General features: G+C 37.7%; 1 protein-coding gene across 4 annotated transcripts in view; it reads left to right on the top strand.

Annotated features, from left to right (window-relative positions):
- TBC1D5 (TBC1 domain family member 5) overlaps positions 1 to 25676 on the top strand; it is a 518872-nt gene that overhangs the window by 361957 nt on the left and 131239 nt on the right. For all 4 annotated transcript variants that reach the window (XM_030550915.1, XM_030550913.1, XM_030550914.1 and 1 more), the window contains 2 exons: positions 4349 to 4491; positions 18343 to 18449. In XM_030550915.1, the coding sequence (XP_030406775.1) occupies positions 4349 to 4491; positions 18343 to 18449 (250 nt within the window). The remainder of the gene's footprint in view (positions 1 to 4348; positions 4492 to 18342; positions 18450 to 25676) is intronic.

The following is a 25676-nucleotide window of genomic DNA, read 5'->3' as shown; positions in this document are numbered from 1 at the left end:
AGCATTGAGAGCACAAGTGTCTTAGTTCCTATGCCTGACACCTTAACAGCCCTGGACAATTGTGAGGGGCAGTTGCTCTGTGGGGATGGTGCTTGTGCAGTCCAGCAGGCATGTAGGAATTATGAGGGGATGGACCATGTTCATTCCCAATGGAATCTTCAGAGAAATTTAGCTGTCAAATTAATACGTCTCTATTGAGCATGTGTAAGCTAAGATTTTTTTCAGAGCATTATAAATTGCCAGGTTTGAGCGCACATTCATGGAGATGGTGAACAGCAAATCACAGACATCAGTGTGACCCATTGCCAAATTTCATGTCTCTCCTCTGACATATGGAGGACTACAGCTTGTAAAACAAACAAACAAATGTTAACACGGGCAAAACATTTTTCCTACATTTGTTCTTACAAACAGATAAACCACTTTATCAAAAACTAGAAAAAAAGAAAAATCAGCCTGAGGCAGACACCCAATATGGAAAATTGCAGTCTGAGAATAAATTTGGAAAAGTTATAACTGGAAAACAGGATCTTATACTGAAAAGTATTGGGCAATGTTAATCATAGGTGTTGCTCTGTGTACAGCATGTAATATATTGAAAGATTGGCATTACTCTTTATTATAAACACAAACCTTTACTAGCTCTGTTGCATGTGTAATGCAATATTAAGTCTTGTCAATTCCCTGTGAGATTATTTAGCAGCATGATCACTGCTTCAAACCTCCCTTCCAAAGAAGTCATAATTGTCTGAAATACATCTGGTCTTATTAGTGCAGGCTAATGTAAGGGGACTCTTTTATATTTGTCTCATTGAGGAGGAGTCAGTCAGCTTGTACATAGCCTGTAGCGATGGGGCCTACATTTCACTCAAAAGTCAGAGTCTTGGTTTAAGAAAATCACCTTTAGCTCTTAGTTTGGGGATTCAGTGTTCTTAGAACTTTCAGTGACTATTTCTGGATTCATGATTTAGCCCCATCCAACTAATTTCAAAATGCCTGAAGAGTAGTCTCTGTGTTTGTGGTCCATGTTTGAAGTTATGCTACACCCTTCTTACAAACATGGCTTCCCATCTATGTGTGTTCATCTGTTTTGCTCCAGTGTCTTCCATTGTGCTGCACTAGCTCTCCATCATAACTACTCCCATTCTGTTACGTTACTTCTACTTTCCTATCCCAAGTCTTAAGGCTTATGTAGTTCAGGTCAGTAATTTTTAAAGATTTCATTGCTCTTAATGAAGAAGGAAGACACATATACAGATAAAACCTAAATGCCAAATCAATAGCTAAAATAAAGTATATGGCTTCTAAATGATACTGCTTATAGAATTGTCCAGTTAATCTTAATCAAAATGGTGGCGATCTTTATTTAAATCTGGTAAAGACTGGGTCATTCCGATAATTAATAGATATACCAGAGAATTGATGTCCTTTGGTTTGTTCTATTCTGTATGGCCATTAATGAATCATTATCTCTTGCAAGTAATTACTGATCTCTTGAGAGCTGTGGTTTAATTATATGGGAATCATAAGTAGAAGCTAGGGTTAGGTATTCCAGAGGTAAATAGTAGTACTCTTGGATGGTTTATTGGTGCTTTAAAAATTCTGGACTTTTTGTTTTTGTAGAACTTAATTGTTAAGTAGGTCTGGTAAAATATGAATTATTGTATTATTGCAGGGGATAAAAGGTACACCGTTGTGACAATGTAACAGATATAAAGCAAGATTAACAAGACAGACTAATAATTAAACCATAGCCAACCAGCAAAGAGGAAAAGCGGTTATCTTGTCCAATGCTATCATTAAGTGCAACTTAAATTCTCTGTAAATATTTGTAAGATCCATAGAAGCATGTAAATTTTGAAGAAAACGCTCCAATGTAAAACTTGATTCATTAAACTAAATGTCCCTTTTTATAAATGTAAAGGCTCATGGAAATCATGTCATATGGCAACATGGTTCATAGGTGATAGGATCCTTGGGTTACAGATGCTATGAGCTAAATGTTACAGAAGAAGAGAAGTCACTATGCATGCATTTACAGTGGTGTGAATTGTTTGCTCCCATTAGGACAAAGGGGTTCAAATAATGGTAGTATCATGGTTGCTAAAGGAGTCCAGTTGTTCTTCTGCACTCTATAACTCTGAAACATGATATCTCTGGAGACTGAGATTTAACTTTCCCAGGAGAAAATATAAAAACAGAATAAAAGGAATAATTTCTGCTTGAGCAGAATAAACCTGCATCCACAAATGATTAACACTGCATAATGAAGTAGTAAAGAAGCAAAAGAGATTTCTAATAAGTCTAATAACAAATCCTATTACACCATAGTGTATATTTTCCCTTGAAGTGTATTAGAGTTTTATCAAACCTCCCGAATTAGATTTCAGTAGGTTGTGAGCAAAGTCTGCTCAAATGCTTCAAGCATAGCTGAGCTTTCACTCCTAACAGCTTGTGCAACATGAAAGTTGTGGGTTTAAGGGTGGGAGGGTTTGTTACTGCAAGTAATAGGCTTCATGCAGAGTTGGGGTAATGTTTGTGTCACCATCGGATAATAGTTTCCTGTAGACTAGGCACTGTAGGGTAATGTGCCACTATATGGTAAAACACCTTATACAGAACATTAAATGTGCTAGATTAGCCTTGCTTTGAGTTAAAACAGTGGCTCTGTTTTGTTGCAACACCCAGCCTTAAAGATAGGATTTACAGAAAGTAGTAGAAATAGGGGAGGCAGCGCACATTTGATTTTAGTGGAGAGAAGAACATTGAACATTATAAAGTAAACAGTTATATTAATTTTTATATTAACAAATAACAGATTGACAGAAGAGCACAGATGTAAGATAATTTTATATGCAAAGTTTAAATATTTTGGTTTTAAAACTGTAATGTTCCTTATGGGGGGAAAAAAATCTGCTTAGAGTTCTGCAAATTCTGTCTTCAACAAAGGTTTATTACTGTACAGTGGGTTAGCACTCATACATATACAGTTCCACTAAAGGAAAAAAAAATTGGAATGAAAGTTTTGAGAAGTGAATGGAATCTGATTCATAACATGAGCTTCTTTTACTGGGCACAGATTCATGCAACAATTAAGTTTTCCTAAATTTGTAATTGATTGATCATTGGCTCACATTTGTGTAGAAATGAACTTCTGGTACAAGGCCTCCCCCAAAAAAATTTGTTACTTTATAATTCCAGTGAGATAAGGTACAAAGATTGTCAAATGGCAACTCTTGGAAGTAAGTTTAGTCTAGTTGTGAATTCTAGCTGCCTTTTAGTTCCATTTTTCTTACATAAGCTGCCAGCTTTAAAAAGTGGCTTAATTTGCTTAGAGGAAAATTATAATAAATCTCTCTTTTCACTTTCCATTGACTAAAAGATTTTATGGTAAATAAAGTATATATACCAGTTAAGAATATAATTATTTCCTTATAAGCCCAGTATGAAACCACTTTAAATGTAATACTACTATTACGTGCCATTTGAGTAACATTTTATATTTTTCAAACAGCTGTAAAATGTTAATCCTTGCTACAGACCTGTGAGATAGGAATAATAATACTAGCAACCTATTTTATGATGTGAAAACTAAGATATACAGAGGCTGACTTGCCTGAAACCACAGAGTGATGAGTTCTTAGTTAACACTGCAATGCTCACTCTGCACTATCAGTGTTGACCAAATACTGCATGTAATCTAGATAGATCTCCACATTTTGGTAAATATGAAAACACATGTATATACAGCATGGAATGGGATTCTACTTGTAGAAATGTCTCTAAATTTTATTAAAATTGAAGTATACATACATAATCAAAATGGTGTATATAACATATTTTTTACATACCTGCAAACAGTGTAGTTTCATAAAGGGAAGAGGTCCCTTTCTGGTAACTCCAATCCAATCCATAATGATTCCTGCTTCATATATCTGGACTTTTTGGAGGTTTAAATGAACCACTGGCTTCATCCTGCTGCTTAGCTCTTCCAGACCTACTTTAATGATATTTTCTCACCCTCTTTTTAAATCAATATTAATTTAAATGTACTAGATGATAATATGCAGACTGGTATACAATTTCTCCACTGTGTCCCGCACGTACAATAACATTTTAGTCAATTGAAACTTTTGAAGTCCTTAATGTATTTCCTCCTATAACTGTGTTAGGATATAGAACAGCACTTCCCAAAATAAAATTCTTAATAAAAAGATTGTCAAATAACTTAATGCTTTTTAAAATTCCATACATTGTTTCAGATCATGTCTGATTTTATGATAAATATGTTGACTTAGTAATATTTGTAATTATTTCTACTGAATATATATCAACATATTTTTTCTAGGCGATGGGTAAGGCTCCTGTTTGGACGAGAATTCCCACTCCAGGACCTTCTTGTTGTCTGGGATGCTTTATTTGCTGACAGCATCACCCTGGATTTAGTTGACTACATTTTTGTAGCCATGTTGTTGTATATTAGAGATGCCTGTAAGTATCAATTATCTTATGATCTTTTTTTTTTAAAGTGCAATCCAAATTTTTTAAAAGAAAAAGGGTGGAGAGCATCAGAAATTTCTGAATTTCATTTTGAAAGTGTTTTGTGTAATTGAAAATTACTTAAAATGCTAACTACAGTAGGAGCCCCTTGTTACCAAATGTGGTCTGATATATTCATGAAAGACATTGAATGTTGGCGTTAAAACCAAGATTTGTTTTCCGAATATTGTTCTTTTTTATACAGGGTTGTGAGTTGCATATATAAAGCAGAGTTATACAGATATGTGAAGAGCTCCATCTTCTGACAAAGCTGACATACAGAAAATGTCTCCCTTTGTGGAAATATCTTTATGCTGTTCTCATTCATACGAGGAATAGAGAATGTTAAAGGCAGTGATCATTTAATCATAATTTTCTAACATATATATTTAAGGAAATTTACATATGGAGATAAAATCACATATATGTTATGTTTATTCTATGGGAGTATATTATTTAAATAACAAATGACTTAAAATTATTTTAACATGCACCTCTGAGATTTGCTCAATGGTGAAATCTTTATTGTGTTAATGGTGTGCAGTAGATACATCTGAATGTTAGGCTGGGACAAGTAAGAACATCAAAAGTTAAAGTTAACACTCTATCCTTAACTTCTATCTTTGTGAATGGGGGGAAAAGACACTAAATGATTAATTAAGGAGCTCTTATTTATAAACGAGAACATATTTCTAGTCATTACAAGTGTAAGATACTGGTTTTTTTAAAAGGACAATACGAATCACATCTTTCCATAATGAGATGTATTTATGTCGTAAAATATGTATCACTTTTTATTATAGAGACAACGTGGGTGAGGTAATATCTTCTGTTGGACTAACTTACTACTTCTGGTGAGAGAAAAAGATACTTTCAAGCTCTGTGTTGATCAACAGCGTCTCTCTCTTACCAACAGAAGTTGGTTTAGTGTAAGATATTACCTCACCCGTCTTGTGCCTCTCAGATTTAGGGACGGACACAACTACAATAACACTATACAAATTTTATAGCGCACTTGTGAAAATTTTACACATGCCCATTGCCATTAGTTTATATCAGTACTTTAGGTCCAACAAGATCTAGGGGACACAGTTCCAAACACATCTGTGCCTGCTATTTTAGAGTCCAATCCTACAGATTCTGAAGCATGTGCTTTATACATGCCCTAGTTCCACTGACTGTTGTGGGACTATTTATGTACATAAAGTTAATCGTGTATAAGCACTAGCAGAATAGGGACCTTAGATTCCTCATGATGATGCTGCCACTGAACTCATTGTAGCAGTTTTAAAATGCCTGTTTCTGTTTGAGAATGACCTTATTCAAAGCCATGATGGTCTTTAAAAGTAAATCTGACTGTTGTTCAGATGCATTAAGCAGAACTAGTCTTGAAAATTTTGTTGGAAAAATGTAGTGTAAAACGTATAGTAACAGATTTTTTAAAAAATCAATATTTTATTTATTATGTTACCCTCTAAAAAAGGATGGTGTGGGAAAATGCACACATGAGCATTCCCTAAACTTTTGGTTTCTTGCAGACTTAGACACAAGCACTGGTATGAAGTAGCTATGAACTGAAATAGTGTTCTGAGAATCAGTATGGGATCAGCATATCAAGCTCCTCTTTTACTTTTCAGTTCCCATGACTAGTACAGCCACTATAAGTAGCTTTTACAAATGGGAGCTAGTTTGCCAAAGCCAGATATACTGTATTTGCAATTCATGGCAGAGCACCTTCACTGTTTAAGGAAACATAAATATAAAAATAAATAACTTAAACTCATGTAGACATTTTTAAGCTTATGAGGGTGGTACAGCAATGTAGCCAGACATAAGTACAGAATATACTGTCAAACCCAGACTCAAAATAGGTATGGAGGCTTTTCATATTTCTTGACTTTAGAGAGAAAGTGTGTCTGTGGATCAATACTCAGTATGCTTTTACAGTTTTCAGCAATTTTTTTTATCATTGCTAGTAACTGAGCTTTGAGGAGAAAACAAAACATTTTAGAAGTCTTGTGATACTAAGTTCTGTTCTGAAATTTTTTAAAGCAAATATTGTGGAAAAACTTCCATTTGTAGTATTAATTTGTTAGGGTCTTGTTTTGCTTTAATTAAAAATACTCAATAGTAATTACTCATCCTTTAAATGAATGGACTGGAAAGTTTGAAATTTAAAACTCTATAAATTTTAAACAATGAGAGTTAATATTAGATGTTCTAAGACAAACTGAATGATTGCAAAGCCAACCACAACCTATGATAAAGCTGTAGTAATGACAAGATTTTCATGTATAAAGTTGCCCTTAAATACCGTGCATGTTAGATTTTTTAAAATATTCCTTGTTTGTTTTTTGTTCTCGCTGCCATACATACAGTATTCCGTTTTCTTGTTCTCAAGAGCATGGCTTCCAAAAACTCTATTTCTGCTATAATTTTATTCTGTATTTTAAAAATAGACTAGATATGAAGCAAAAAATTTAGATTGTTTACATATATTACCTATGAAAAATGTGGTTGTAATGACATGATCATTCAGAAGATTACGGATATTTAAGCATGTTCATGAAGTTCCGATTCTAAAACCTGCCCTGCACAGATGCACCTCTGTAAACATGCAAAGCCCCATCAGTCCATGAGAGTCTGCACAGGCTGACAGAGCCCACAGTTAATGTCCAATTTCAAGATCAAGGCTTAATGCATTTTTGTGGTCATAAATTATCTGCCATTTTGTGGAAAGATTCATGCACAACATCAAAGGTATTTTCCTATCTGTTAAATCTTGGATCTGAAGTATGCACATAGCCTTTTCTTATGTCAGGGTGGGGGAGGCAACCTAATGCTCGTGAGCTGATTTTCAGTGGCACTCACGCTGTGCCTGCGTCCTGGTCACCGGTCTGGGGGGCTCTGCATTTTAATTTAATTTTAAGGTTTTTAAAATGTTTAAGCAGCTTCATTTATTTACTTTACATACAACAATAGTTGAGTTATATATTATAGACTTAGAGAGAGAGACCTTCTAAAAACGTTGGCACACCATTTCTGAAAGTTCATGACCCCTGTGTTAGAGCATGGAAATATATCGTCTCTATGAGCAATAGCTGATGAGTTCAGAAAGGAGGTTTGAGGACATTTATTTCATGGGTTTTGTTTCACTGCATAAATGTGCAACTGTAGTACCACTGCATATTTTTGTATTTCAGAAAAAAATAAATCAGAAAATACAGCAGTGAAATGTCTTTTCTTTCAAGGAAAAAAAACAGATAGGCTGCTAATGTTTTGCATATTTGTCTGATGTGAGTCCATTGTCAGTACATCAGCATTTGATACTAGCTGAATCGGCAAAATGACTGCTTTTCCATTTGTACGATTTGTTTCAGCTTTAAAACCAGATATGTCCATTATTATTATTATTGCATGCCCAAAAGTGTGCTGGATACTTTGCAGAAGTAAACGAGCCACAGTCCCGGCTCTGAAAAGTTTACTTAGTATTTTTGTGATATCTGTTATACAACAAGATGTTCAGGAAGTTATATTTATTTCAACTAAATGGCTATTCTATACGAAAAATTATTATGTAAAATAGAAGGGAAAATCAGTATCGCCATTCCTGTGTTGGGACTCCATCTGGATGCAGGAGGTCAGACTAGATGATCATGATGGTCCCTTCTGGCCTAAAAGTCTGAGGACTAGGCAACGTCAGACATTACACTACTAGGCATCACTTGGCTGGCAAGAAATTAAAACTTGATCACAGACAGGCACAGTTAATCTACAGACCCCTGCCTCTGCCCATGAATGGTTGCTGGGTCGAGGGAAACTGGATCTTTCTTTAATGGAGGAGCACCAGGGAAAGATCTATTTCATATTTCTGTGAGCACAGAATGACCAGTGTTCATCAAGACTGCAATAGATGCCCCATCACCAGCGATAGGAAAGATCCTGACCAAGTTTTGGAAAAACAAAGGTTTCATTTTCTTAATTAGCCATCTGTTGTCCTAGGCAAATATGGTGTCCATTCCATTTACGGTTGGCGGTGATCATCATGAAAACCTTATAACATCAGATGATTCTGAACCCGGACTTTCTTTATCCCGACATTTGTCTAGTGTCCCAAGGATTCACTAATCTTGCATATTGTTAACAGTCAGAATGTACCCAACTATACTTCCTTCTCTTTATATTATTTTATTTATCTTCAAATTTTGTTACATTTTGTTCTTATTTTGGAGTGTCTTATTCCTCACATATTATATTTTTACAAGTTCTGTGGTTCATCAATCCCTAATAGAGAAGAGTCACTCTTCTGTCAAATGTTTATTTATTTCCAACTATCCAGAGCCTGATCTTCGAGATGTTACAAACACTGAACTGTTGGAAAATTAGACCTTTTGTGTGCACCCACATCAGTTTTTCCGCACAGCGTTTATAAAGATCTTTAGTATGCATTCATGTTACAGACTCATATGAGTTGAACATTCCATACAATTTAAAATAACTAGATACAAAGGGAGACCATTTAACTGACTTCTTGAGATAATCAGTGGGATTGAGCTGGTTCATTAAGTTAATCAAACAGGTGGCTTTTCTGATACTGCCATTTTGTTCTCCAGTATGTTAAGATCTAGTCCTTCTGGTTGCTAAGAAAACCTTCAGAATGTTAGCTGAGTATAAATTGCCTGAGATGGGCTACAGACTGAAACAATAGTACTGAAAGATGTGAACTGCCCCTAATTCTATAACTCAGCCATAGTTAAGATGGAGACTAGTTTACTATTTAGCAGCCCATTTGTCTAAGTGCTCTAAAACCCACATATTTTACTTGGATTCTCTTGAAATTTGCTGTGCCTCATGGAAATCCATGATAGTTGTCCAAATCTGAGATTGTTTAATCCAATGGTTCATGAGTTACAGCCCCCTCTTTAAAAAACAAAACAAAAAAAAAATAATCAAAATTTTATAGTTCTTTTAACTTCTCTTTGCACTCTTCTGAGGATCAAACTCTAGCTTGCTTTTTACCCAACAACTCAGAATAGATCTCAGCGAGTGCCGTGCACCCATTATTCCTTTCGAAGAAGCATTATTTTAAAAATTATCCAGGGTAAAATTTGGACCTACAATGTGGCTAGGGTCAAGATGCTTGCACATATGTAGCAGGACTAAGGCTCGTTGAAAGCTCGAGTGTTTGCAGATAGCCGGATATCAGAATAAGTTGGTATGCTAAGTAAGATGGCTACTTGAACCTGAGCAGCACCATGTGCATCCTACCTGTGGCTGCTTTCTGAGAATGTGTTTTGTACATGTTAGTTGCTCTCTGGATGCGTTCTGCAGAACTTGCTTCTGGAAATTTTGCCCTGTGAACAAAATTTCTGGTTTAAGAGTCAATACATCAGAGTTCTCCAAAATCCACATGCATACTCCAATTCTGCTTTAGAAGTATCATCAAGGAAAATAACATTAATTAAATAGAAGGAAGATGAAGGACACTAGTCCACAGCAACATTAAGGTAATGTAGTCATGCCATATTCTCCTCACCCATTTTCTGAACCAATTGGATTGAATGTGACCAAACCAAAGCAAGTAGCAGTACCTCTCATCCCATTCAGCATGGTCAAAGTGGTTGCTGAGCATCAGGAAAGTATCCATAATGGAAAACTCTGTTTGAAGGACAGATTGACATTGACTGTGATGCCAGGATTCTGTGATCAGTCAAAACAGTAATTTATCTTGAAAAATAAACACAGAAAACAAATTTCAGCATTCTAAAATAACAAACCCCAGATAATATTTTCCCCACAAACTGCTATAAAATAATCAAGTAGTGCAGAAACTATGAGGACATTGAAAAACGGTGCTCTAACCCCAAAGACAGAATTTTTTAGACCTCTTTTCACCTCTATTAAAATGGAAATGCTGGTGTCTCCTTAACTGTGCCCCTACTACTGCCCTGCAACTTTAATCCTACCTTCTTGGAGTGATCTCCCAGCTTGCCTTGACAGACATCATAGCACTCTGTCCTTCCAGATGGAGCACTTTGGGGATGCAGCATAAGGATATAGCAGGAGAAACTGTCAGACCTTGTCCTCACTAAGGCAAAAGTCACATTTAGAGCAGACTGAATGAGCATCATCTCCCCTATTCTTGACTGCCCCAGAGTTCCTAGATGTCACTACCTGTTGACCTTTGTGCGAAGGATTCCCTCTGGAACATTATGTATCTCTGACCTGTAGTGCACTGATATCAAGTATGCTACCAGATTTCTCTGAATACCCATAGCAAGAATAGACTATTGTGTTGCTTTACTTATACAACACACACAAATGAGTGGTCCACGATCCCTTTGAGAGCAGATGCACCTCTCCTTATATCACAGTGTGATCTGTGGCAAACTGGTACAAAGTAATCCCTGCACCAGTCAATACAGCTGTCCCTAGCACAGTGAAGGGAAGTTGGAGTGCATAAAAAAGAGAGAGAATACAGTTCTGTGGGACTCAACATTCCCATATAAAATGGCATATATAAACCTCTACCTCGATATAACGTTGTCCTTGGGAGCCAAAAAATCTTACTGCGTTATAGGTGAAACTGCGTTATAGCCAACTTGCTTTGATCCACCAGAGTGGCAGCTCTCCCCTCCCCACCCCGGAGCACTGCTTTACCGCTTTATATCCAAATTCGTGTTATATCAGGTTGAGTTATACTGAGATAGAGGTGTACTTAGTTATGCCTCATGTCTGCTTATTGTCGGACAGGCTGAGCTAAAACATTTTTTAAAAGGTCTCTATATAAGTCTAGATATTATATAACCAAACTACTGCTATATGTAAAGTAAACAATGTTTTCACAATGTTTTAGAAACTTTATTTAAAATTAAATTAAAATGCACATCTTATCAGTTTTGTGTGATCCTTGCCCTTGCTTTTCCTTGCTGAATTTTCCAGTGTCTAGCATGTATTTGTATACTTTAAGCTGCACACAGGCTTCTGAGTGATCAGTTGTTAACCGGCTGGCAGGAGGTTAGCGGCTGGAACCTCAGATTGGCAGCTGAGATGAGTGGAACTGGCAGCTGGTAGGGCTAAGCAGGACCGGAGGCCTGGACCATGTCTGGGAGGGGGCCTGCGCTGGAACTCCAACTGGAAACAAGGTGAGTGGGGCTGCTGTGGGGACCCTGGTTGGCAAAGGGCCAGCAGCCAGAACCCCAGAGCAGCGACTGAGCAGCTCAGCCTGCCGTCCCTCTGGGGCTCTGGCCGCTGGCTCCTGCCAGCAAGGTTCTCAGCCCACTGCCAGCCTGGGGTTCCTTCACCCAGGCCAGCCGCAGGCACTGAGTGGGACCGGGAGCGGGGACCCCTGCTGGCAATGGGCCAGCAGCCGGAACCTCATAGAGTCTCAGCCTGCCGCTGCTCTGGGGTTCCGGCTGCTGGCTCGTGCCAGCCGGAGTCTCAGCCTTCTGCCAGCCTGGGGTTTTTCATAGATTCTAGGACTGGAAGGGACCTCGAGAGGTCATCGAGTCCAGTCCCCTGCCATCATGGCAGGACCAAATACTGTCTAGACCATCCCTGATAGACATTTATCCAACCTACTCTTAAATATCTCCAGAGATGGAGATTCCACAGCCTCCCTAGGCAATTTATTCCAGTGTTTAACCACTCTGACAGTTAGGAACTTTTTCCTAATGTCCAGCCTAAACCTCCCTTGCTGAAGTTTAAGCCCATTGCTTCTTGTTCTATCCTTAGAGGCTGAGGTGAACAAGTTTTCTCCCTCCTCCTGATGACATCCTTTTAGATACCTGAAAACTGCTATCATGTCCCCTCTCAGTCTTCTCTTTTCCAAACTAATCAAACCCAATTCTTTCAGCCTTCCTTCATAGGTCATGTTCTCAAGACCTTTTTAATCATTCTTGTTGCTCTTCTCTGGACCCTCTCCAGTTTCTCCACATCCTTCTTGAAATGCGGTGCCCAGAACTGGACACAATACTCCAGTTGAGGTCTAACCAGCGCAGAGTAGAGCAGAAGAATGACTTCTCGTGTCTTGCTCACAGCACACCTGTCCTTCACCCAGGCCAGCAGCAGGCACTAAGTGGGACCAGTGGTGGGACCCCGGCTGACAGGAGCCGGTGGTGGAAACCCCAGAGTGGTGGCAGGCTGAGCGGCTCAGCCTGGTGCCGCATGCCATCAAAAATTGGCTCACGTGCTGTAGGTTGCCGACCCCTGTTCTAGAGCATCCAGTGTCACTACTGTTACTCTAATAGGTATGTTGATGAAAAGCCCTGATGCACAACCAAAGGAAATTCATACACAAACATGTTTGTGAGTCAGATTTAATAGCCCTGGTGAAAACTTTTTCTCAGAAGGAAAGAGATGTGCATCTGGTGTTACCTCTTTGTCAGGAAGGCCTGTATGCTTTGAAACACAACTAACAGTGTGTCCAGACAACGCAGAATTGTTAACCTGTATTTATTCTGATACAACTACCTACAGAAGGTCTGCCAAGTTAAATTAATCAAGGCTCTCTTTCTTGTAGATGAGGTTTAGTATGTCTTTCAGAAGGTTCCAGCTGGTTCTATAAAAAGGCTGCTAAAGAGATAAAGAACATCACAGAAACCATCAAAGTGTTTAGAGGACGGTGTGTCTACTTTCCTCTGGAGCCATTGAGACAGATCACTATCACTCAAATAAGGCAGTTTTCATAAAGACAAGATGCTGCATTCCATAGTGAACAGAATTTCCAGAAGCCATAAACCACACAACAAAAACCATCTCTGACAGTTTAATATTATCTATATTTTCTCATGCTGAAGAATGCTCAACATCTGGCAGTTTTTCTCTTTTTGCTTTTTTCAGGTACTGATCATTGGAAAACTTTCTTTCTCTCCTTGTTTAATATTTAGGATACAGGTTGCAATTCTTTCTACAGCTTATCTAATTGTTATCTAATTTTGCATTTTGCATCTCCTATTCAGCATGCTTGGGAAGGCTGTAAAATATGTAAACACAAGTAAATTTGCCCTTTCAGGAAAATGCAAACATATTTTGCAAGCAGTCGTAAATATGTAAAAATATTTCCAGTTCGTAGGCTAGCGAATTCTTGTCTCACACATATAATGATGTCCTGCAGAAACTTTTGCTCTTTGTCCCAGAATCCTGCTTTCAAATGAATGCTGTCCTTTAAACTAAACTGAATAGGAAAACAGATGAAATTAAAACTTGCAGGCGTTATGTTTAAAGTCATTTACTAGTCAAACCAATGCTGCTAGTTCAGACAAAATCCAGATAAGAAAAAGTTTTATAGCGTGAGTTAAACTTTATTTATTTCACTGCATTGAATTCTTATCTGCCTCCCCAAATTTTTTCAACAATGTTCAACTCTTCGCCCAAGGTGGATCGTCCTTGCCTTTTTATGCCGACTTCCCAGGTGATTTTCTCTAAGTCAAAGGGAGTTCGATTGGGCTATAAAGTAGGAAGCTTTTAAAAAAATCTGTTCTGAAGGAGCTCATTTGAATTAGACTGGAAGTGATAAAAGTAATAGCCACTCTTTATAACTTTAAGATTATGTACAGTTGCAGCTTTGTTTGACAAATTGTATCATATAATGAAAACAATTCAGTACAAGGACCAACCATTACAGAAAGGCTAACAAATTGCTTATTCCAAGTACTAATACTGGATTTCCCAATATCCAAAAATGGTCATGATGGGTTATTTTGTGCATCAGAGAAATATTTACCATAAGGAAAAATCTTTCCTTTTCTTTTTCCTGTAGCTGCCCTCTCAACTAGAGGGTTAGCTCCCTCCTGGACAGAACAGCCAAAAAAAAAGCCTGTGGCAAATATCTGCCAGGCCATCTTTCTGGATGTCTTTCATTATATTTCAAAAGACCGTACAAGTGCCATAGCATGCTACTGTGCTTGGTTATCCCTAAGACTGTCCTTTCTACCACTTGTCACAGACATTTCTAGATTTTTCCCTCATCTGGGATATGCCATCCTCTCATGTGTAGTAGCACAGAGAATTAGAGGAACCAGGAAGCAAGATTATCTCTGAATTAGCTGTTTCTCCTTTCTGGAACAAAGCTTCTATATTACAATATACTATATACTTTCCTCCGTATTGAGGAGACCCTTCTTTTTCAGTACTTATTTTTATCCTTGAGAAAAGTTAGCTTTTCCACAATACACTAGGTTTATTTCTGTTACTTTCTGGTGGGTATTAGAGGCATTCAAAACTTTGCAAGTCTCCTTAAAAACTATTTCAACTTATTTTTCACAAAAGAAGATAGGATCAATTCTTGTTTTTACTTTTTTCCTATCTACTGAATTTGAAATTTTTTTCCCTGAGGAAAGTTTGCAGTCATTGTCCAGACAAAAGTATAGTGTATTTCTACTATTGTGTTTAGATTTTAACCTGTTCCATATTTGGCAGAGTTTCACTTCATACTTCTTTTCTTTGCATGATTTTATCTTTCTTGCTTTTGCCTTTGAAATGTTATTTTATTTGACTGCTACTTCAGTTTCCCAAGAAACTCTCCATAGGCGGTAGTGTTGTTTAGTGGGTAAATAAGAGGATTGTGAGACCAAACTCCTAGGTTTTATTTCTGGCTATCCCATTGGTTTGCTGTGTGGTCTCAGGGAAGTCACATAATCCTTCTCTGTTAACCCTTCTTTTAAACGCTTATTAGAGTACTTTTTTACTGTGCCTCATTGGCAGATCTTAGTTGATATTACAGTTCGCCTGAAGTCTGTTAATGATGTATATTTCATGGCAAAGGCAAATTGATAAGAGGGTTTTGAAAAAAAGTAAATCCATGCTACCACAATGACCAGCTGAGATGGAAATTGGATAGTTCTTGTAATGGGGACATGGACTTCGGCATTTCCTCCCAATGTTACTCCTGATCAAACTCTTTTTTATGGAAAAGTTACTATCACCTACCCTGATATGATAATGAATTCTAATGGCTTGGTCTTGATAAGCAGAGCAGGTAAGAAATATGGTGATATTTCTCTGGACAGGAGGGAGAGGCTGTCAGGTTGACCAGGGAATTATCACAGAGGGACTAGATTTGTAGGTATGTAAGAGGTTCTTTTCTTCTGCTTGTAAATTAAGGGGAATATGCCTCAGTGGGATTTACAAAGTTTTCAGATGAGGTTTGCTAGGCAAACCATTTCTTTTGTTTCAATATCATTTTCTCTCTACTTTTAATAAATCTTTTTTAAGAAGACCACAGTTGTATAGGCTTACTCACATACTTGGCCTCAAAGAAATGTGAACCCATCAGTCTCTCTAAGGAGAGGAGCTGAAGGAAATTTCAGCAACCTAACTTTTTATTCCGAGTCTTGGTCAGACGAGGCCCGGGCAGAGATGGTCTCTCCCATAAAGATGTCTCGCAAAAGACTGGAGACAATTGAGTACAAGGGGAGAGCCTAATGACCAAGGAGAGGATGTGAGTGAGTGTAGGGTGGGGGATGAATGACAAAGGCACTTCCAGATCCATGTATGACAGGCCCTATACTATATACATGAAAAGTATTTATACTGCTGAAGAGCCTACCTTTCTATTCTATTCTAGATCAGTTTTTATATGGCTCTCATCACAGTAATGTCTAAGCACCTTGCAATAGTGCACATCTGTCATGTGTTGTTTGTTCTCTCATCCTTTCCCCAGAGGAAGAAGCATGTGCAGTGAACTGTCTTTTGGTAGGGTTTTTGTGTTGAAGACCCAAATGTACCTATTTCTATGCGCTTACATTAGAGAAGGCAAGGTCAGAGAAATGTGCCTTATACTTGGTGTAGAAATAAGTGAGGTCTGTGACGGTCCTTAGTTCCTGGGAGATTTCATTCCACAGTCTCAGGCTGCCTTTGGAGAAAGTTTTGTCTCAGTGAGTTGAGCTTTATTCTTCCCTTGAGATAAGGTTTGATTTTGAAATTTAGCTTCCTTTTTTTTTATAATGCTTCCAATGAAATTTAAAGCTTTACTGTAATTCTCTTATAGTTAGAAATACCAGTTTTATCAGTGTTTAAATCTTCATCATTTAAATAAATTTGGGGGTTTTTTTCAATTTACTCATTTTCTCCTTAAAAAACAAACAAACAAACAAAAACTGAGGGGGGAAAAGGAGCATAAAAATTTATCTCCAAGTCCCCAAGAAAGAAAAAGAGAGAGAGAAGATATTTAATACCTTTTAAATTACAAAATAGAAGACTGGCTGGCATGTTAAAATGGAAATACTTTAGTTAAATGTCTATACTTTATAGAAGCATTTAGAATTTAGTATCCATTTTCAGCATTTTTATTTCCTCTAATAAAATAAAAAGTATCCTAATCATAACTGCTGTACAGTGTGTTTAAATCTGATTTAAAGATGATAATTTGATTGATTATATAATATGTGGTAGTTGCATTATACTCGGCTGAAAGAACTCTGCCTGAGACTATTGTACTTGTGTTCTTTATGCTAGCTTTGTGACTTCAAGAAGAAAAAACAGGTATCTGAATGTGAACAAGAAAAACAAAAGGATTGAAAAAGAACAGGCAGAACAGATAAAGGATGAGTAGGATAAGTGAGTGCTTTACAAATGAAAGCAGATGTATGAAATTACAAGCTGTCGGATCAGCAACGGAAATGAAGATGATAAAGTGGTTCCCTACACAGATTATAATTATTCATTTTGCCCAGTCCTGCATCTTTTCCCCATAATTCATTTGGGGGGAGGGAGGGGTACAGGAGGAAATGAGGTTTACTCACATGAAAGAAAAAAAATCAGATGGTAAGTCTGCATGGTCACAAAACAATAATTTATTTTGGCTTTTTTATTGTATCAGAATAACTTTGTATGTTCTGCAAGGATATTTTCTCACTTAGGATTCTGACTGTTCTCAAAACAGTAAAGTTTCTTTACAATTTATTTACAGTTAATATTGTTGGAGGCAGTCTGTATGGTGCACAGCATAAGCATCATTAATAGGCACTGCTTTGACAGCTGTAGCAGATGGATTGCCTGAATTTAAATAGAGCAAAAGAAATGAAGTAGTTTACATAGACCTGCCTGAAAAGATGTGTTTAATAATTGCACTCATAATTAGGTTGATTTGCCAAAAAAGAGAGCAAGCAAACACCTACAAGGTGTACTTAGCTTAGAATGGAAATGTTCACATCTCTTTACAATGGGAGATGAACTTCAGGCAGAGAAAAGTCTGTTCAAGTCACAAAATTCTAAGAGGTATGTTAAAAGTATTTAAAAGTAAAAGCAAGAATTCAGAATCCTTGGCTGTTCAAGATTTTCAGGCATTTCTCTGGGATTCTCCAACAGGTAAATGTAGGAGCATGAACAGCAGAGATCCAAATATTACACAGGCTAATGTTAAATGAGGTCTTATCAAAAATAGAATTTTAATTAATCTAAAGAGAACAAAAAGTGATAGATGATTGTTTAATAATATCTATTTGAAGAGCATACAGAGTATTTTAGTAAAAAATAGTTGTAGGGGAAAGTGTTTCTTCATGAAAGAGAACATAACTAATTGCATCGTAAATCTCGGGGTGCCCCGCTGAAGTCAATGGGAACTTTAACATTGACGTCCATGGGCACAGGGTCGAGCCCACACAACACATAAGGCTTGATTCTGTAACCTCTTCCTTGTGTTAAGCAAAACTTGAGTTCAGAGGGTCTGTTTGTACTCATCATGAGAACGTGCTGCTAAATCTGCCCATGACTGGTGTGTAGTAAAAAATGTTTCCTTTAGAAGACCAAAACATGTGTGTGTATATTCCCCTCTTTTTATTTTTATTAATTTTTATTTTTTAGTGATCTCAAGTAATTATCAGACCTGTTTGGGACTTCTGATGCATTATCCACCTATAGGAGATGTACACTCACTCATCCTAAGAGCACTGTTTCTCAGAGATCCAAAGGTAAGATACTCATTGCTAAATATTACCAGTACTGGAAATAAACCTCTTTAATAAAATATTCCAAGTGCTACAAAATGAGACACAGTATTCTGCATTGGGGGAGGAGGGGGGCAGGGAAGGGAAGGGAAACGGGGACATTCTTACTTATTGACTACTCATGGGGAGAATTGTCTGGTGAAATTAGATTATGGTTCCTCCAGGTTTTAAGTGGTCATCTTCATCTTCTGCCCTTGTGCTAAGCAAACAGCTCCAGAAAGTCAAATAACTACCCAGTAAAGGTTTTCCCCACTTGTTAGTAGTTCATACTAGTCAGTAGTTCATATTCTTCACAGAGGACCACATGCCAAAGTATACCTACAGGGCTATGGTAAAATATATTTATATTTAAAGTGTAGGGTAACGTAAACTGTCTTAGCACAATTTCCTAGTAGACTTTTATACATGTGATATATTAATTCTGCAAGCTAACTATAGCTGCGCCTAGGGGGTCAGTAGCATCCAAATGTAGTAGAATGTCATTTTTTAATTAAAAATGAGATCCACTTGTACTCTTCAAAGTTTCACGCAGATTTTATTTACACTTGTTAAAGTGTGTTCTTGTTTTACTAATGTAATGTTTCTGACATCAGTAAAATTACTGATCTACGGGTTTTAAAAAAAAAAGAACACTGCAGCTTTAGAGCTAACCTTATATTTAAAATAAAGTATTTGATTTAATGCTGTGGATGACAGTCTTCTCAGTATCTGGATCCTTAGCAGTTCTCAGAAGCTGTGCTGCGAGCTTTAGGATTGTCTGAGCATGTCACATCACTAGGTTGCCAATGGACAGTCTAAGATAGCTTCCTTCAAGTCACCTCTGAATAGAAGAATTTCTGCACTTTTATCAGTTGGTGACTGTCTTCTGCAAAATGTCATTCGATTCTGACATGTATTCTTTTATAGATTAAGAAAAATTGTCTCCTTGTTTCTGTGTCAGTTTTCTGCAGAAATCTGTGTCCTCACAGCTGCTTGCCTCATTCCTCTTGTGCATAGATTTCTTTCAAGATAAGAAATAAAATCCGTCATCTCCCTGACGCTTAAGAAAGTTTGTAATATTAAGTTTGTTTTTTTTTAAGATTTAGGCAGCAGACTGTGAAATCAAACTATTCAGCATTTACATACTTGCCTTCTCTTTTCAAAACAAAGCAGAAATATTTTTAAAGGGAAGATGTTGAGGGGAGGGGGAAGAAATTGTGCTAAGCCATCAAACTGAATCTGGCACGTTTAATTCAGCAAAAAGAATATGTTGGTACATGAGACTAATTTAATAATGATTAAAAATTCTCAAACTGCCCTGTGTGTCAGCTCAGGCAATGTGTGTATAGATCTTCCTACTAGCAGATGGGGCCAACCTCCCACTCCCTGACTTCTTGCTCAATTGTTTTCCTGTCTCCAGCAGATGGAAGCTGACAAGCTAAAGACAAGGTCCACCCATTCTGAGCCTCATGAGACTTCAGTTTCATGCTATACATCCTAATGCATGCTTTTGTAGGGTGCATGTAGCTCTGCGTTGGAGTGAAAAGCAGGCTGTGTCCATCCTGCAGTGTTTAGCTCCATGTCACAGTGAAAGGATCTGGCAAGGGGAAGCAGCAGGGAAAGACTCCAACAGCGGGGAGATGCCAGAGCCTTTCCCCTCTGCTGAAACTTTCCTTGCTGTGTAGGAAGGCTCCGGCAGTGGGGAAGCAACGTGACCCTACGCTGCTAAAAATAGTAGTGTAGACATGGGAGGCACTACTTGAGTATGTAGAGAGCTATGTAAGGTGTAGACCTTAAGATTCTGGCATTGTCTTTACTCACCGTCTAAACTGTGCCTAATCGTGCCTCACTGTCTACACTGCTCTTTATACCCATGCTAGGGGGGCATGCAGTGTATGTACTCTTCATGCCGCTGTAAGTGTAGAAATAGCCTAAGAGAGGTCTGGACATATTTCTTACCTTACCTTTCAAGTAGTCTTCTGTTCAGTGAGAAGAGCCTGCATGAAAATGAGCCTTTCATCCCTAATTGTATTACCATGCGGATAAGGATAATTAAGACCATTCCCCTTTTTCTACGCAAGATGATTTCCCCCAATACTTGTCACAAAGTGATCCTCCTTTTTTTGTCTGTCCTCACAAACACAAATGAAAAGTGCCTTCACATCCACTGTATGGCTGTGCTTGTCTACTTGAACAAAACTCTGGAAGTTAGAAAGCAGATCTTCCCAGAGGTGGTGATGATGATGGATTATTATTATTTTGATATGTGCAATCCGGTGAAGCCAAGCGACAGCATTCTTATCAACAATGTTCAAGGCCCTAAGACCTCCAGAAAGTTGAGTCATTTTGCAGTCCTCAACAATGTGAGAGAATGAAGAGCCCTAAGAAGGGCTTAATAGCCTCTCAGATGACATTGGCTTGCTGGTTTTAAGACTGCAAAATGACTCATGAGAGAGGGGATATATACTCCCTTTACCTGTTCCTTATTTTCCCTAGACAAACTTAAAGGTTCATCTCTGTGTCCTTAAGCACATGTGAGTTAAACCCAGTTTCTAAATGAGTTGGGATTCGTTAGTAGTGGTTTGAATTCTGTGCTGTGGAAGACTTACATATTAAATATTGTATAAGTCCATCATAATTGCCATGGATTGAAAGAAACGAATGAAAAGAAAGGAGTTCTGTGGTTGTTACGCAAGGATGTATGCATCTATATCTGCAGCCTTTTGGGTCACAGAAACTCCAGAAGTCTGTATGGGGCTGTGTGCTAGTACACGTGGGAGAATTAAAATGTCCTCTCTGCTGCAGGTGTAACAATAGTTCGATTCTTCTTTTCTCCCTGAGGGGAGAGGCAAAGAGAGGCTAGAAGGCTCTACAGAGTAGTGTAACCTGGAAGCTATGACTAGCACATTCAGTACTTGCTGACTTCTCTACCCCTTAAGGCTTTCCTGTGCACTTCCCATTAGGAACATTAGATGCAGAAGGCATATTACAGTGGTCCCCAACCTTTTTGTCTGGCGGGTGCCAGACAAAGGACTGTGGCGGCGGTCGAGCATCCACCGAAATGCCGCTGAATTTCTACGGCGACGCCTCTCAATGACACCGCTTGTCAGTGGCAAGCGGTGTCATCAAGAGGCGTCAGCAACATTTTGGCAGATGCTCAACCGCTGACCAGGACGCGGGCACACCGCGTTGGGGACCCCGGCATATTAGGTTAAATGCAATTTGCCTCCCGTGAGCTAGGGCAGGTTCCCTGTAAAGTTTCGTCTGAGGCTTTCTATGATTTTAATTGTGCCGTTCCATGGAGCTTCCACTGTACTCTATGGGCAGTTGTTCATGGTCCAGTATGACTTGTTTCACATAGCAAGTGCGCTCAGTGTCTTGTAAACATGTAAGGGAGACCTGGTCTCTATCCGTCAGAGCTTGAAATCTCAACTGGACAGACAGTTAAGTTCAGAAGTGTAGTGGAAGGAGCAGGGTTTCAGCTTGAAAGCAGTGTAATATGTATTTCTTTGGGAAGTTATCCTTGAAAGATAGCTAAATGCCAAATAATCTCACTCTTGAGGAGTTTTTCTTGCGGTCTAGACAAAACTGTAGAAAATATTATGTGGGGAACAATCTTGCCATAGCCTCTGGGGAATGGAGTAGATGGACCTAACTAATGTGGCTTTTCCAGCTCTGGATCTATGATTCTGTAGTCAATCTGAATTTGCTTTTTCTTCATTGCATTTCTTTATACCTCCTGGTATCAATGCCACGTACTTCCTCTGTTGTCTTGTTGAGGATTGTTGGTAAGGTTTTGGCCTGATGGCCCTCTCACTTTTTGTAGACTGAAATTGATAACTGTCATTAGTGGAAGAGCCTGGAAGTGTCCTGGAAACAGAGCATACAGCTCTGTAATAGCCAACAAGTTAATGCAACTGCTTCTGAGGGGAAGCATAGAAGATTTCATATTTACAGAGCCACATTTGGGCCTACATAGTGCCCAAAGTGCATTTGATTATCCCCAGTTGGTAAGAAAATCTGGAATTCAGACTTGAAATTTGAAATCTGTGTTGTTGACCCCACTCAGGGCTACACTGGGAACTCGCTTAGCCAGATGCTTATTCCGAATTTTCAATTCTTCAGTAAGCAGTAATTCTTCTCAATTATATCTACCGATGGGATTTCTATCTATTTAGGCTTTTTCAGAATAGAAAGTTGTGTGAAAACTGACTTTATATGTAAAAGTGTGTGTGTGTGAAGTGAGAAACTGGAGCAATAGTAGGAATTGTTCTTTTAATATACCCAAAGGAATTAATTGTAGGTGTGTCTCTGAATAGAATACCACAAAAGTACCTAATTTTTTCCATTTTTTTTCATATCACCACTGTTGGGTAGTGCTGTGAATTTTCAAAGCAAATACTGTTAGATGAACAAGTAGAGATGTTGAGAGAGAGCAGTCAGAAGAATGTAAAGTGATTAAAAACATAGTTCTAACTAGAGTTGTTCAAATAAAAAAAAAATTAAAAAACCCAATTAGAAATAAAAGTCATCGAAAATGTGAACATATTGTGTTCCTTAAATAACCAGATGTTCTCTCCCTCCTGAAGGCAGTCAGGGCTCGGAATAAAAGGTTTAAAACTATTGTTTTAAGTTGACTGTGAATTTTGCAAATCTGTTTTTACCCTTTAGCAAATAAAATTCTAATACAGCAACATAAGCAAAGTAATTTTCATCTTTGGGTATTCTTATTTATATGGTGTTGTGTGTTGAAGTGTTAACCTTATCACAGTGACTTATTATAAAACTAAAGCACTACATAGAACATTACCATTTTCGATTACATACTAAGAACCTGACAACCATCCTTTGTTCGAGAGCTTACAATATTTATCCAAAATATTTCTGCAAAATAAAAGTTTGTCTGCAAACCTTTTAGCAGGAATGGTTGTATTACTTGCGAGCAAGCTAGTTAGAAATAATACAGTTTTATTCAACTCTGAAGTGTTACTACTCAATAACAGTCTATTAAAATATCATTTAAAATGTTATATTTGGCTGTTTAAAATTAACTCTTATTCTGTTTGTCTGATTTTTTTTCAACATAGTATTTTAAGAAATTTAGTAACATTTTAAAATATTGGTTTAATATATTAATGGTGAATTACAACAGAATCCCTGTACACATGGCATCTCAAAGATGCTATATTAATTAATCAGAACTGATATTACAGTGGCTACCTTAGAAAGTAAGCAATAATATATGTTTTTAAGGTCATGATCCTACATATAATGACCAGCTAGAGGAATTTTCATTTCAGCCTTCAACACTCATCATGATCTGTGCAGTAAATGGCAGGAGAAAAAAAATTACATTACTAAGATTGTGAACTGAGCTGTTTGTACATTATTTTCAGCTGAATTTTCTTCTTAAGTAGCTGCTGCCACATCTCAGAGATTTCTCTGAGCTGGTTTCATGTGCCTGAAAGGCTGTTTAGCTTCTCTTTCTTCTTCTTCAGATAAATTCTTTTCTATACACTCATTAGCTGAGGTGCTTCTGAATAGCTGGAACTATTCTTTGAAAGCTGCCGTTATTTCAGAATTGTTTGTTTCAATGTTTGTGAAAGGAGAGGAGCAGGTTTTAATTTGTTTTGTTGGTTAGCACTGTGTGCAATCTGTCATTAATTACCACTCTTTAATGACCAGATTGTGGCCAATCCGGAGTTAGTCTCTTTCAGCATTTGGACATTAGCGACTCATTAATTAATATCTACTCGAGGTGGAATTTTGATATCTAGTTTATAATGGCTAGTTTATCACTTTAGAGTAATAGCAGCTACAGTTGTCTCCCTTCTCCCCAAATAATTCTTTATAATGCTTATAATTTATTTTTAAATAATGTATGCTGTTCAACCATGAGTCAGCTGACTCATTTCTAGGAGGCTGAAAACTGGGCATTGGCTAATTTTTTTAAGTGCTCTGTGCTGATAGGGAGGGAAGAAAGAAGGATTTTTAAACACTTGTGGAGCAGATGACCAGGAGCTTTCAGTGGCTCAAGTCCCAGCCCAGCTCAGCTTGCTTTTCTAGTCCTCCTGACAGAGTTACCTCACTAGCAGCTAAAGCCAGAAATCAATATTGAGGAGGCAGAAGGCCAGAAGTGAGACAGAAATGAGGTAGGCGCCATGGGTGAACTTGTAGGAAGGGCAATCAGGTGGGAAGTGTGAGGTCACCAGTGCTCTCGAAAGAGGGCAAGATGTTCTTGCCACTAAGTGATGGGTTTGAGGTCGAGTAAGAAGGCCTGTGTGATTGTGACAGAAAGGGAGGAAGATAGTAGAAAAAAAACTACTAATGGAGAAGAGGAAGTTAGGAGAAACTGAAGACAAATGAATTTATCTTTAACTTTTCAGTGGTAGAACACGGAGAACCCTGATATTTGCCCTTAGTGTGTGAAGCATTAAGGTTCCATATATTTAACAAATGCATATACATTTTAAGGACCAAAAGTATGAAGGGTACTTCAGCCTTTAGCTTTATACACACAGTAAATTCCTGCCACATTAAAGCATTTAGATGGTTAACTACCTGATTTACATATGTAATAAGATAGTTGTAATCTAAATACTGTTGTTTGCCTTCCCAGTTATATGTGCTTGCAATTGACTGCCAGCCCCAAATAGGAGGACAATTTTAGGATCACATTTTGAAAACTATAAATATACGTTCATTTTAAAACACAATTGTCTTGAGTTTTCAAGTTCAACTCTTGTGTTGTCTTTCACTGTTAGAGCAAAGGTGATACAGGCAGCTACCAATTTAATGAAACAGTGTTTGGAATAGCCATATTGTCATAGGCCCGTATAAAAGTAATATATGCACAGTGAGTCAATAGTTACTATTCGTTTACATATATTTAATTTAAAACCAACATATCCCAGGCACTTTTTCAAATATTTTGATATATTAAAAAACTAAAGGGTCAGTATTCATAATAAAGACTTACCCATCCTTGCCAAAACTGATCCCCATCTTCCCAAATATGCCAGTCATTTAATCAACCTATCATAACTTAGCCTTCCCAGCCATAGCATCTTATAGATCTCAACCAGTATTTTCAGGAAAAACCTTGGAAAACAGAGTGATCAAAACTAATCAATACCATTGGACCTCCCCGTTAAGCCAGGGGCTTGTTACCTAGAGAACCTGCATCAGTCATCATAACCCTGGTGGTAACAC

Source organism: Gopherus evgoodei, chromosome 2 (genome assembly GCF_007399415.2).
Source record: "Gopherus evgoodei ecotype Sinaloan lineage chromosome 2, rGopEvg1_v1.p, whole genome shotgun sequence".
Taxonomy (NCBI): domain Eukaryota; kingdom Metazoa; phylum Chordata; order Testudines; family Testudinidae; genus Gopherus; species Gopherus evgoodei.
This window is presented reverse-complemented; position numbering and strand designations above follow the sequence as displayed.